At 46.7% G+C, this 13,745-nt stretch overlaps 2 protein-coding genes across 7 annotated transcripts in view; one reads left to right on the top strand and one right to left on the bottom strand.

Annotated features, from left to right (window-relative positions):
• Nucleotides 1-13,745, top strand: part of TG (thyroglobulin) — a 275,204-nt gene that overhangs the window by 185,868 nt on the left and 75,591 nt on the right. The gene's annotated exons all lie outside the window — the stretch shown is intronic.
• SLA (Src like adaptor) overlaps nucleotides 1-13,745 on the bottom strand; it is a 66,520-nt gene that overhangs the window by 11,432 nt on the left and 41,343 nt on the right. For 3 of the 6 annotated variants that reach the window (XM_025393981.1, XM_025393978.1, XM_025393979.1), the window contains 3 exons: nucleotides 11,871-11,971; nucleotides 2,682-2,781; nucleotides 1,772-1,858 (listed from right to left, as the gene is read on the bottom strand). In XM_025393981.1, the coding sequence (XP_025249766.1) occupies nucleotides 1,772-1,858; nucleotides 2,682-2,781; nucleotides 11,871-11,971 (288 nt within the window). Of the gene's footprint in view, nucleotides 1-1,771; nucleotides 1,859-2,681; nucleotides 2,782-11,870; nucleotides 12,130-13,745 lie in introns of those variants that run through there. The other 3 variants (XM_025393980.1, XM_025393977.1, XM_025393982.1) reach the window with 2 other exon arrangements.

Raw genomic sequence — 13,745 nt, forward strand, 5'->3', positions numbered from 1 at the left:
TAGAGTTAAAATTAGAATGCATTTCTCTGGGACATCCAATTCCATAACCACCATACTTCACTGCTGCTCTTCCTTTTATTTGTGTGTGTGTGTGTGTGTGTTTTTTTAATGGAGTTCTGCTCTGTCACCCAGGCTAGAGAACAGTGGCATGATCTTGGCTCACTGCCTCCTCCACCTTCCAGGTTCAAGTGATTCTTCTGCCTCAGCCTCCCAAGTAGCTGGGATTACAGGCATGCACCACCACATCCGGCTATTTTTTGTATTTTTATTAGAAATGGGGATTCACCATGTTGGCTGGGCTGGTCTTGAACTCTTGACCTCAAAGCCATCTACCCACCTCAGACTTCCAAAGTGCTGGGATTATAGGCGTGAGCCACCGTGTCCAGCCCTGCTCTTCCTATTTGATATGTTAAGGGATGTGATCACCTCTATTAGATTGGTAGCCTCATAGGGTCATAATTATGTCACTCCTCCTGGGTCTTCACTACCCCCAGCTCCCACCAGCTGCAGCCCCATATCTTCAGCATGAAGGCGTTGATGGGTGCTTGCTAATGAATGAACAGCTCCAGGGCGAGCAACTGATGTAGAAGAGTCATGTGATTCCCATCTCTTTCAGAACGTGACTCGCATGGCAGCTCCTGCTCCACTTTTGTTCACCTTCATCATCCTAAGCATGGAAATGGCATCTGGTATTCACAGTTTTAAGATCATGAATACTAAAATTAAACTCGCAGAATTCCAGTCGTCAAAAGATTCAGGTGGTTATCTCTGTTTTGCAAGATGAGCATGTGGCACGTAGAGTCCTCCTCTGGACGTGAAGAAGTAACTTAGTGTTTATCAATGGATGCCTCCTTTCTTTTCCATTTCCAATATGCTGTGCATTTCTTTGCCAACTTCTGGCCTCGGTAACTTGACAGATGAGGATAACGTAACTCCAGGAGGTGAAGCGACTTTTCCAAGACCCTCACATGGAAGGAGGGAAGCGAAGATTTGTGCCCAGGTGTGCAGGGCTCCAAAGCCACCCAGGAGGCTGCAGAGGCCTCACAGGCACGACTACAGGAGAAAGCAGGGTGCTTATTTTCTCATCAGTTGAGCCTAGTTTTCTAAGATTTATCTTGTTCATCTTACCCATTTTTCAAGGAAGGCACATAAGCATTTTTGGCAGTAAGGATTCTGTGTGCTTCTGGATAGGTATTTGATTAGAATATAGCTAATATTTATCGAGTGCTTACTGTCATGCTTGGCATTGCTCCAAGAACTATACATGTATCATTATATCTTATTCTCCTAATGGCCCTACATTTTGATCATATTGTCATATATTATTATCCCTGTCGTTCTATGTTATGATCTCTACTTGACAGGTGAGGAAAGGGAACTGATGCATAAAAAGCTTGTTCACTGGCACACAGCCAGTAAGTGACAGAGGCAGGATCTGAACCTAGACACACTGACTTCTAGTCTCTGCACTGTGCTGTGCCCTCCGATAACATTTCCCAGCTGTTTACCACTCTGTGCCAGGAACACCATGTTAGAGCTGAAAGGTCCAACTTCCTTCATTTTACTGAGGGAGAAGTTGAGTCCCAGAGAGCAGAAGAGATAAATTAGCTCAAGGTTGCTCCTTTCCTTATTGACTGGGTTGGGAGCAGGAATATCTCTTCTTGACCCAGTACCTTCCTTTCCACTATGAATGCTGGAAACTTTGTTCCACCTTATGAGTCAGCAGCATAAGCATCATGCTTAATTGATGCCATTTGAGAAACGTACTCACCCATGGTAAACTCTGGCCACACATATTCCAGGGATGTAACTCTCTCGACCAGTGCTAAGAGAAATAGCTTTCCACCAGCCCCCTTCACTGTGAGAACAAGAACAGAGAACACAGAGATAGGTAAATAGCAAAACCAAAGGATGAATGAACAGAGTAACCAGATTTAACCCAGGAAAGGTTGGAACATTCCTCTTTTAAGATCTGTCACTGGCCATGTTAACCCAAATTCCGTCATCTGAAAATCTACCTTTTAAAGTATATGTGTCCAGTGGATAGCCCTCCATTGCAAGCCAACTGGGAAACCCTCCCGTGTGCTCGAAATAGCTGCTTTTCAGGGTTTAGCAGTTAATGTTCCCAACTGTTGGAGGCTTTTTAAAAATAAATCTTTACTATATTGATTTATACTCTGCAGTATAACCAAATATAGTTTCAATTATCTGCATCAATGAAGATCAAAATAAAAGGGGCTCAGAACTCCTGTCATGTTCTATAGCCCATATTGAATCAGGCTGCAGAGGTAAGAGGAGAGAAGGCAAATCTTTTATATTTCTCATCCAAAGGATTTCCAGACCCCGGGGCTGCCTTCCCAGTCTTCATTCCTACATAGCATCAACACTGCACATGTGGTGGGAGATGAGAAGAATATGTTAAGAGGTTGCATCATAAAGGATCTCAAAAGTCAAGTTAAGGAATTTAAATTTGATCTACCAGGCAGTGGAGAGCTATGGAAGGTTCTAGAGCACTGGCCACATTAAAGAGGAGGGTTGCAGTATGGGTCAAATTTCTCACCTCGTAATGGGACCAGGACTCATGTGGACCTACACCACTCTAGCTAAAAATCAAATACTTTTCACCCAAACCAAGTTTATCCTGTTTGGAAGATTGCACAAGTTTTGGAGAGCTGACTCACTCGGAAATCACACGCAGTTTCTCCCCTCGGCGGAATATCGGGGGACTAATGTCAGGAGATGGGTAGTCACTCAGCACGGCAAGGAAGTCGCTATCAAGTCCTGGGGAAACAAAGGCAAGGGGGAAGGGGGTAGGTTGCTTTTTATTCACAAGGAGCTTAAAGGTAGCCTTGGGAGGGAGGGCATGAAGATGAGATTTTCCAGCAGGAGATACCTTTCTTGTTTTGAACCACCAATTTACAGCAAGGTCCTCTCTTCAGAGATGGCTCTGCAGGGTGTGCGTACGAGCCCTGAGGATCAGTGACATACTCCTATTCTTAAGCCTTCCTTGGCCCTGATGTTCCCATCTGAGAAATGGAATCCAGAGGCTGTGAGATGAGTCACAGGGGCTGGCTTCAGGCCCTGTTCTGAGTCTACTAGCCTCACTCTCTCTGTCTTTAAAATGGGACTAATAATACCTCATTCCAGGGTCCTTAGGAGAGGAGATGAGAGTATGTTACACCACATACATTCACCTAAGTTGCTATAAAAACACCCCGTCTCATTACCAAAGCCTCGGGTGTCCACTATGGGACCCAGAGTTGTTATATCTATGACGTTTTCGGGGAAGGGGTGTCAGGAAAAATGAGTTCTGAGAACCCATTAGGATCATGAGGCGGTAACTCTGAGGTTAAAGAAAATACTTATTTCTTGCAGAACATAAGGCTCCACGCTGGACATTTATTTCATAGGGACATTTGTTGAGGGTGGGGGTGGTGGAAGAAAAATTTAGTACTTTTCCTGATAGTGTATTGAAAGGAATTCTGATGAAGTTTTGAGAAGGAAAGAGGGCTGTCTGGTTCCTGACCGTAGAGGAGAGACCGTGATTTTGCTTTTTGACACTAAGCGATACATCTGCTTCTATCCTTAGTGATTTGACGTAATTCAGATGCATTAGATGCAGGGTAATATTTGAATACATTTTGGGGGGAAATAATAAGATGTCTTCCATATCAGCAAATGCTGTTATTATTTGCTATGACTTTCATCACTCCACCTGCTGGCTGGGACTTTGAACTTAAAATTCTGGGTAACATCATCTGTTCATTCATTCGGCAGCTACTTACTGAGCACCTGTCGTGAGTCAGCATAGGTGAGCAAAGCGAGCCCATTCTTGCTGCTCTCATGGAGCTCACATTCTACAGGATACATAAATAGTCATGGGAGGAACTGTTCCCTGGTTTGCTCACCCCAAGAAGATCTGGAGAAATCCCAGCACTCAGGCTTGTGGGCTCCGTGGCCCAAACAAGCCACTTCCTAGGATCCACGTACCCCCAGATCCTGCCTCTTACAACTCATATGTCTTGCAGCCTCTAAGTCATAAGCCTCTCGGGCAGACTAAGTCTAAAGGGAGATTAAAGAGTAGAATCAGTGAGAAAGATGAGTGAGGTTTTGAGTGAAGGTTATGCTTATCAATTGATAAATGAACTAGAAGCCAGTGATCATGGTGGAACAGTGCAGTCGAATGTATTGTTCATTTGGGGAAGCTGAGTCACTGACAATAAGCCATGTAAAAGCAAGAGTTTCTGGATGTGAGACAGAAACCAAGAGTGTTATTTAGTGGCTTTCTAAGTCTTGGAAAGGGATCAGGGCTTTTGAGAAACAGTTGTGTCGGGATGTAAAAGGGCTGGCCCAGCCAGACCGCTGACCTGTCCTGCTGCAGATCTTCCCCAAGCCTGTGGGGGCAGCTCCCTCACATTCTGCTTTGCTGAATTCAAAAAAGGGATTCTTCCCTGTGTCGCTTTGACTTCACCCCAGTAAGTAGAGGCAGCGTTACAGTTGTGTTAAGTTTGAAGCCAGAAGTCCCAAGGTCTCACAAAGGGCAAGTTCACGTTCAGTGGGGCATAAAGTTTATGCAAATTTGGCAGTCCTCTTTGAGAAAAAATACACAATTGCAAGTACAAAATGAGGGACAGATCCCAGGAAGGTGCTGTACCAACAAGGGGGTCTCAGGCATATGATTTGTTTGACTTCCTGGCAAATCTGCCCAGAAGCTGAGTCTGACTTTGCCACTCACTGAGTGGAACGCCTCCTTCTCTTCTTGGGCCTGGGTTTCCTAGTCTAGAAAATGAGAGGTTGAAAAGCACCTTCAAGATGGAAATCCATCTTCCTGGACTAATGGCCGCCACATATGAAAGGGCTGTATATTACTGTGGTACTCTGCTGCCTCGGCTACATGTGATAGGCCTTCCTCCAACTTGCCAGGTGCCCTGGTTCTCAGAGCCTCCGGAGAGGCTGTTCCCTCTGCCTGGAATACACCCTGCTCTTCCCTCCCTCACCCCTCCCACCTGTGTCAACTCTAAACTCACCTCTGCAGAGGCTCCTGAGGAGGCCCAGCCTTCCTGCTGTACTAATTCTTCCTCTTGGCCCCTAAGATTTTCCTCTGAAGCGGTTACCGCAGGTTGCATTTTCCCATTTGTGTGACTGTCAGAGGAATGCCCATCTCTCCCCACCCCTGGCTGTGAGTTCCAGGAGGGCAGAATACCGGTGTCTTCTGTGTCTGTAGCCTGTGCCACACCTGTTTTATAAAGGATGCTCAAAGCAGTCTTACTGAATGTGCAGAGCGGTCCCTGTGCTGCAGTGTCCCTTAAATACAGCTGTCAAGCTGCAGTTTTAAAGCAGATCCAGGCAGAAGGAAACCTGATTTGTGGGAGGCAGCTGGGTAGGTGGCCATTGTGGAACCAGCCCCTTGTGAAAAACATGTTGAAATGGAGAGGCACAGAGTGTGTCCTCTGTGACAACAATAGAACCTTGAGGTAGTTGGTGTGTCTACAGAGGGGTTTGAGGTTTAATGTCAAATTCAGGATTAAGACTGTGGAACAGAACAATTGTCTTTCCTAACATAAAAAACAAAAACCAACAGAAACAAAAACAAAAGCAAAATCCCATTATAAAAACCACCGTTCCAATGAGGGAAAGGCAGGCTTAAAGGGTTGGAGAGTTTCAATTTCACAATAACAAAGTTAAGTTTCCTGTGGAATTTCCGTAATAGTGATGTTTTGATAGCTATGGCACTTAAACATCACTGAGGAAACTTTGCATCTGGGCTCTTGCTTAAGGGTCAGATAACCTGTGCCTGATCCTTTGCAAGAGATTTCACCTCTCTTTATCATGACCATTAGCCAAACGGGACAGAGTCACTGGGAAGGTATTACAGTTTGACTTGTACTTCTGTGGGGCAGGGTGGCCGTTCTAAGCAAGGCCTGGTGCCAGGATCCCTTCAAAGTCTTCCCTGAGCTTTGGTTGCTACAGAAAAATAAATGCAATGTAGGAAATTTAAGTTTGTTGGTAAAGGTGAAATATATTATCATCTACTCCCAGAACTCCTTAGCTTTATGGAGAGCTCAGCGTTGGAATTCAAGCAGAGATAACTGAGTGAGGCAGAGAAGAGGACAGCTGAGGAAGTCAGTGGAATTATTGCAGACCTAACATAAGGAAACAAATTAAATGAAGACATAAGCACTGCACATGAAAGAAGAAACCCAGAGAGAATTTTGGGGAGAGAAAATGGGGCTTTGAAATCAATCAGAACTGGCTAACATCCCGCCTCCCCCACTACATAGTGGTGCAATTTGGGGGGAGATTTATTTTTAACTAATCTGAGCTTGATTTCTTCATGAATAAAAAGGGAAAATGCCAAAATATGCCTCATAGGATTGAGTGAAGGATTCGTGATGTATTGCATATCAGGGCCTGCCTTAGTAAGTGGAAGGTAATATTATTTTCATGGAGAGCAGGGTCACCAGACCACAACTCAAGACCAGTGTTAGCCAATAACTTTCTAAAATTTGCAAACTAGTAGTGTAAACTTGAAAATTGCTTACTCTCTAAAAATGAACTCCACTTGGTGAGAACAGAAGGTGAAATTCAAAGGACCAAATATTTGCTGATAGCTCAACTTAAGAATGTCAGGTTGAACAAAATGTACAAAAGCGTAAAACAGGAAATGAATTCACAAAGGGGAGGGACCCAGGCAGGCCTTACGGGACTTAGTCAAGAGAGGACAGACCCTTTTGTAAATTGTCGTTCCTTGGTGCTGCATGACCATTTCTTTTTAAATACTAAGAACATTCTCAGTCACTCCCACTTATAACTGTCTAGTAAAACTAGTCATTTGTCACTTCCAGTGCCCTGCCCAGCCCTACAGAAAATACGTGATCATTTAAGGGTGAAGAAGCCAAAGCTGGGAGAGTTTTAGTCACATATCTAGGGAAAAGCATGAAGATTTCAAAGCCCGGGGTCCTTCACAGAGCCACACAGCTCTCCTTGTCACTTAATCTCCAAGCTTTCCTCAGCCCACACTTGACCCTTAACAGGGGAGACAAAGGCAGACTCCAGCTGAGTCTTCAGGGTTAGCATGAGCAGCTCAGGGCAGCTGGTGGGTAGGGAGCTGTACAGCCCAGGGATTGTAGCCTCTTGTTTTGCATTCCCTGGAGTCATGCCTAAACTCATGGTCTCTTGAGGGATCAAAGCAGGCCTGACTTTTAGTGTCTTCTTCAGGCCACACACACACACACAGGATTATACATGCAACTACCCAATCACACAGAGCTGGGCCGGGTAGAAAGTCTACCAAGTTCTGCGGGTCACGGTGAACCAGGCTTGTGAGCCCTCTTAGTCGTATGTAAAGGGCTGTGTTTGAGACCAAGTAACCTTCAAAGCTCTTTTCTGCCCATGCCTTGGTTTTTCCATATGTTAGTGGGGACAGATTGGAACTGCACAGACCTGGAGGCTTTTCAGGGTCAGTCTCAACTCTCTTAGATGCTAGAGGGTTATAGCCAGGGCTGGCATAGAACAGAAGCAAGAAATAGTTAAAACGAATATTTTGGACTGCATAGACTCAGAATGTGCTTTGCTTGGGCACCCAGAGCTTCTCAGACTTCTGTTGTTTTCATACCACCATCCCCTTCCTCCCCCTCCTCGTCATCACCAGCAGCAGCAGCAGCAGCAGCAGGGAGCACAGCTCTGAGGGGAACCAGGCACTGGGCCGTGGTGGTACCCAGGTTACCCCTGAAGTCCTCACGCCTCCCTGTGAGGTTGATAGATTGAAACTCCCTTATTTTGAGTATGAGGAAATAGAGGCACAGTGAGGTCCAAAGACCGCTCAAGAGCACACAGCCAGGAAGTTGAGTGCCAGGTTTCAAAACCAGGTCTCCCTGGGCAGGGCAGGGCGTGGCTGTGTCTGGACCACTCAGCTCTCCTTTGTCATAGTCGACAGCACTAGTTACTTGATAATGTCTTTTTAAAAATTAATTTACTTAAAAAAAGCTTGAGTGCTATTCTAGGCAATGTGACATCATGGATTTCTCAGGCTAGTTATATATTTTATGACGTTCATCAATGTACAATGATGTAAAAGTTGAATGATCATGTTCCGGCTAAGGCCATCTCACGTACCAACAGCGAGGTTAGACGCAAATAGAAAAAAGGGATCTGGTCCAAGATTTGACACAGATTCACTGTCTGTGGGACCCCTTGCTAGGGTACTTGAGCATCTGTGTCACTAAATCTGGTGGCCAGGCACATTCTCAGTCACTCGAGAGCAAGCCTATCCTCTCCCAGAACATGTGGGCTTCTTGAAACCCTGTCCTTTTCAGGCACACACTGAGGTGGGGAGATGGACCTTGGAGTCAGACCACCTGGCTTTGAATTCCAGCTGTCTCATCTGAGCTGTACGGCCTCAGGCAAGTCATTTAAGCTTCTTGTACCTCAGATTCTCCAACTGCAAAACAGAGGTGATAACAGGCAGAAGCCTCGCGGGGCTGTGAGAATCGTGTCTGTGATAGCACTGGGCACTGTGTCTGGAGGCGGTGAGCACCAAGCGACTCTAATCATTCCCATTTTACAAAGGAGGACAGAGAGAATAAGGAGATAAACTCTTTCTCATCTCTCGTTGTGTGTCAGTGCAGGGGCAGGACTAAAAGCTGGTCTGTGGTCTGCAAGCTTAAGGGATTACAGGGTCCCCAGGGACTCGTAGGAAATTCAGCTGGCGGCTACCTCCCACCATCCCCAGGTTCTGATTAGTAGGCCTGGGGGGGACCCAGGAATCTGCATTGCAACTACTTCCCAGGGGATTCTGTTGCAGGTGGTATGAGGACCACTTGCTGAGAAGCTGCAAGCTGGGTTTGAGAGGTCCCTACCTCCTTCTTCCTTCCCCGAGTCCCACCCGCCCCCTTCTCTCCACTGGGCAACTATGTAAACAGCATTATTTCTACCCTTGCACGGGCAGAAAGGGGTCTGTGCTGCTGCCTCTGTTGGTGCCTCTTCAGGTCAGGGTGATAAGAAGAGAAAGAACAAAGAGGGGAAAAAGATCACAGCAGAGAGATAGAGTGCTCATTTTAAGGTGGAAATATGCCATTTCCTGACCACAGCGGGACTTCCCTAGGTTGTATTAAAAAATCCTGTACTGCCCATGTCTGGTACAGAAGCATGCATAGAATTTTAGAGAAAATGAACATTTTGGGATGATTTCAAAGTTACAGAACTACCAGTTTCACCACTTTAAAACTTTTGGGGAATGGCCATTTAGATATAGCCTGGTACAGTCAGGTAACACTAAATGGAGTTTTTAGAAGTTTCCACACCCTTCTTTGCTGGTGCCTGCATTGCATCATGCTGTTGCTTTGAGGAGGGACTTGTTCCAGATCTCTGGGGCGGGCCTAGTGACTCACCTAAAGTCACACAGCTTCCACAGACCATTACTGGAAGTTCAGTGAGGGCCTTCTGCCTCTGAAACTTGTTCTGTTTCCCTCTAGTCCTGCTTCCTTTTGTCGGTTTTATGACATTAGTTCCTGAGAAATCAACTGATCAGGAATGTTCTGAAAAGCTTAGTTTAGGGGAAAAAAAAAAAAAAGACAAATAGGCAAAGCCATATTCCAAGGCGTTCACAGTCCTGGCTTGGGAGAAGAATGATCTCCCAAAAGGCCAGAAAACATGGTTGTCTGAAAGTGTCCAGGCTGGCCTCTGTGTGATTTCTGTGCAGGGCCAGGGTCTGTGGTGCCTTTAACTCTCTGGCGCTGAAGCTAACTGAGAGCTGGCTCTAATTGCACATTAGCCTAAAGCAACGAGCGAGACCTGCACCGTCTCCTAGGTTACTCATTTGAGGGTAACCGGATGAGCAACCACAGGAGCATTAGCTGAATAGGAGCTCACTCCATAAAAACCCTGACCCTGTGCATGAGGCAGATGGGGACTACTTAATACAGCATCACTGCACCGCCTTCCCCTCCCTCACTCAAGTTAGGTACAAGAGAAAGAGGAAATAACGTTAGGACCAATGATCGGGGGAACGTTTCAGGGCTGGGGGTTGGAAAAGCAGCCCACCAGCGCTTGATGTGGTTGCCTGGATCACAAATGGGGTATGACCGGGGGAATTCTCTTCACCAGGGGGTGGAGGGGTGGGGAGACCCCTCTCTCTATCTCTGTTCTAGAGGTGACCTCCCACCCACATAATGGAAAAAAATAAACTTATTTCATGACAATTTGCATTGAAAAGTTGAAGGCAAATGAGCAAATCTTGGAGGCTGTTTTCATGAGGTTCACTCAAGCATGCTGCCCCTCTGCCCCAGGCTGAGAGGTGGCGACCTAAGATGGGTTCGGTGGGTGGGTGCGTCCCTAGCCTGCCTGGTCCCGGGGCCCTGTGGTGTCAGTTTTCTAGCGGTGGTTATGACCAGAGGAGGAGGCTGTGACCAAAGCCAGTTTGGAGAGGGTGAGAAAGAGCCCGGCATTGTCCCGACAGCAGCAGCAGCAGCAGCTTAGCCGCCCTGCATGTTGCACACTGTTCTGAGTGTGGCACGGGAGGTAGAGGGCTGCTGTCCGCAGGGCCCTGAGGGCACATGCTCTGTTCCACCTTGTAATCTGGTTCCACCTCCTCGGTCCTGGGGAATATTCTTTTTGTTTATCCCTCTTCTTTTCGGCTTGGGAAGGGGAGTTACTTCACCAGATAAATAAGAGCCACTAGTATTGTTCTGCATCTGACTTGAAAGGGGTGTGGGTCTTGGCATGCCGGCTTGGGGGCATCTGAGGCCATTAGACCACACGAGCTGGGCCTGTCCATTTTGGAAGCGGTGAGAAGGTTCCTTTGTGAGTGAGCCACAGAAGTCATGAAATGCGTAGTACCTGGAGGCAGCGCAGGAACCTGGCACAGTCCACTCCCCTGTCAAGCTGGGCAGACAGGGCAGCCATCTGTGCCAGTGAACTCCTCCCAGTGCAGTGCTGCAGGGGCTGCTGGGAACCATGTGTGGTCACCCCTGCTAGGAGTTGGGACACCAGACCCCAAATGCTACCATGTAAGGTGAGAAGTAGAAGTGTCCAAGGTGCCCCCCAGCCTTCCTAACCGTCCCTTTCCCAAGACCCCAGAAGGTGAGAATTATGGACTAGGAATCAGAGGAAATAAAGGTCAGGCCATTAGAAGGGGCCAGCATAGCTGAGCCCAGAGCATGGTGGATTTGATGTTCAGCCTTTGCCCATCGTTCACTGGTGTTCCCTCCCAGGCCTCTGACCAGTTGCTGAGGGACTCTTTGTAGCTTTGAGAATCTAGCCAAACCTGACATCTCTCCAAAAAGCTGACTTTTGCCATCACTGATTGACCTGCAATATTAGGCTCTTCCCCTGAGAATGTCTGTTACCTTGCAGTCCCACCAATGGGACATAGGATTCCTTTGTTTTCAGGAAGATGTCACGACGGTGCCTAGCTTAGAAAAGTAACACAGATCCAGCTCTTGCGGGGCTAACTATATGGATGATATTATATTATGGGCTGCCAGAGTTTGGTAAACAGGAGTCTAGATTTCAGAATCAGATGAGCCTGAATTGGATATTTATCAGCAAATGCCCAATGATGTGGATCCCATTCCCTTTGTGAGGCTCAGTTTCCCTACCTGGAAAATAAAGGGATTAAACCAGCTGATCTTGGAGATCCATCTCAAAATGCCAAAGATTTGACATCCTTCAGGTGTGCCAAGCATCCAATCCTTTTCATCTTTTAATTATGAAATATTTGAACCACAAACAAAACTAGAGAGACGGATGTAATGAGCCCTTCAGTACCCGTTGCCCCATTTAAGTAGTTATCAGCATCCACCAATGCCCAGTCTTTACCACAGGCTCTTGTAGCACAGACTTAAGCATCTCACCAAAGAAGCCAGACTTACCCTCTGGGTTGGGCAGGGGCCTCTCGGCAGGTGCAGGGGCGGATTTCATGCTGTTTCCCATTTCTTTCTTTTTCCCTGGGGCCGCTGGTGATGCCCAGAGCCTACGGTATAGGAGACAGACGGGGAAAGTCAACCGTGCCCTGAGCCCTCCAAGTGGAGAATGACCCAGTTTAGAGAGCATCATGCATCATTTTTCTAGCAGCTTGCTTCTTGAAAGGCGGCTGTTTATATGTGAAGATGAGATTGGTGAAGATTGGTTACTTTTGCGCAGTTCAAGTTCTTTTATCAAGGGAATGACAGAAAAACCACAGAAAGGGAAGTTGCTAGCAAATGCTGTTGGTGGCAAAAGTTTCCATTCCTTCGCACCCTCGCTGAGGATGGTAAGCAGCCACAGCAGGGTTTGTGTGAGAAACCAAGCAGCATTTCAGGTGGCCCAGAAAGTATCTCCACTCAGGGGCCCTCACCATCAACTCTGTGCACCAGGAATTCAGAGTACAGAGCTGTGTGTCTGTACAACCAAAGGCATGAGGACAAGGTTCTTTCTGCTGCTACTTTTTGTCATGCGTTTGAGTGTGTCAGCATGCTTTAACAAAGGATGAAAGGGGAAAACTTCCTAACAATTCTGCGTACCAGCTGCATGCTGCTGAAGCCCTTTCACATCGACTGTTACATTTGATCATTGTAAAGTCCTTGCATCATGCTTAAGCCTATTGTGCAGTGAGGGAAACTGAGTCTCAGAGGGGGTAAGTGACTCGTGTGAGGTCACATGGCAAGTAATTGTAGAGCTGAGATTTGAACCACTGATGCTAAATCTCTGGGTTGCTCCATAACAGTTTCCAAGGTAACCACCCAGGCTTAAATTCTTGCTGTGTACTTATAAGCTAGATGACTACGGGCAAGTCATTAATCTTTTCTGTTTTTGTTTTTTTGAAACGCAGTCTCACTCTGTCGCCTAGGCTGGAGTGCCATGGCATGATCTTGGCTGACTGCAACCCTGCCTCCCGGGTTCAAGCAAATCTCCTGCCTCAGCCTCCCAAGTAGCTGGGATTACAAGCACACGCACCACACCCAGCTAATTTTTGTATTTTTAGTAGAGACAGGGTTTCACCATGTTGCCAGGCTGATCTTGAATTCCTGACCTCAGGTGATCTACCTGCCTTGGCCTCCCAATGTGGTGGGATTACAGGCGTGAGCCTCTGTGCCTGGCCAAGTCATTTCTAATCATTTGGGAGGACACTAATCGAACGAACAGTGTTGGGTTGTGGTTACAAAATTAACTGAGATAAAGCATGGGAACCACTTTGAACATGGCCTGGCATAGAGTACATGTTAGTTATTACTCTGTTTACTGATTGTCCTTAATGATAAAAGTTCCAAGTCTAGACCTTCATACGAATATTTTGGAAAGAGACATAGATTATCAGAGAATAGGGTTTTAGGGAAGCCACATTCCCTCTGGATGGTAGAAGCACAGAGAGGAAGCCCACATCCATAAACAGAGCTCTCTCTGCTTTGTGGGGTCAAAGAGAAGAGATGGAACAGGGTCGCCCCGTCGGCCTCTAGCCCAAATGGAAACTAATCTCCCACCTACCTGTGTCTGCAGCTCAGGATCGAACCTTATGAAGGGCACAAAAGTCAGCCCGTCCAACTCCCACCCTGGCCTTGAATCCTGTCTCCATGCCCTATGTGTACAGGTTCTGGAAAGAAGTACACTCTCAGATGAAGACCCTGCCCAGGCTGAGGGAGGTCTGCACAGCTCCCTGATTTAAGGGAAGGGGCGGTGTGAGCTGAGACTCCTACTATATTAAGAAACAAGGAACACCAAAATGAGAGTTGTTTAAAAGTCCATGTATCTTAGACATTTACATGAATAAC

The sequence above is a fragment of the Theropithecus gelada genome, chromosome 8 (genome assembly GCF_003255815.1).
Source record: "Theropithecus gelada isolate Dixy chromosome 8, Tgel_1.0, whole genome shotgun sequence".
Classification (NCBI taxonomy): Eukaryota; Metazoa; Chordata; class Mammalia; order Primates; family Cercopithecidae; genus Theropithecus; species Theropithecus gelada.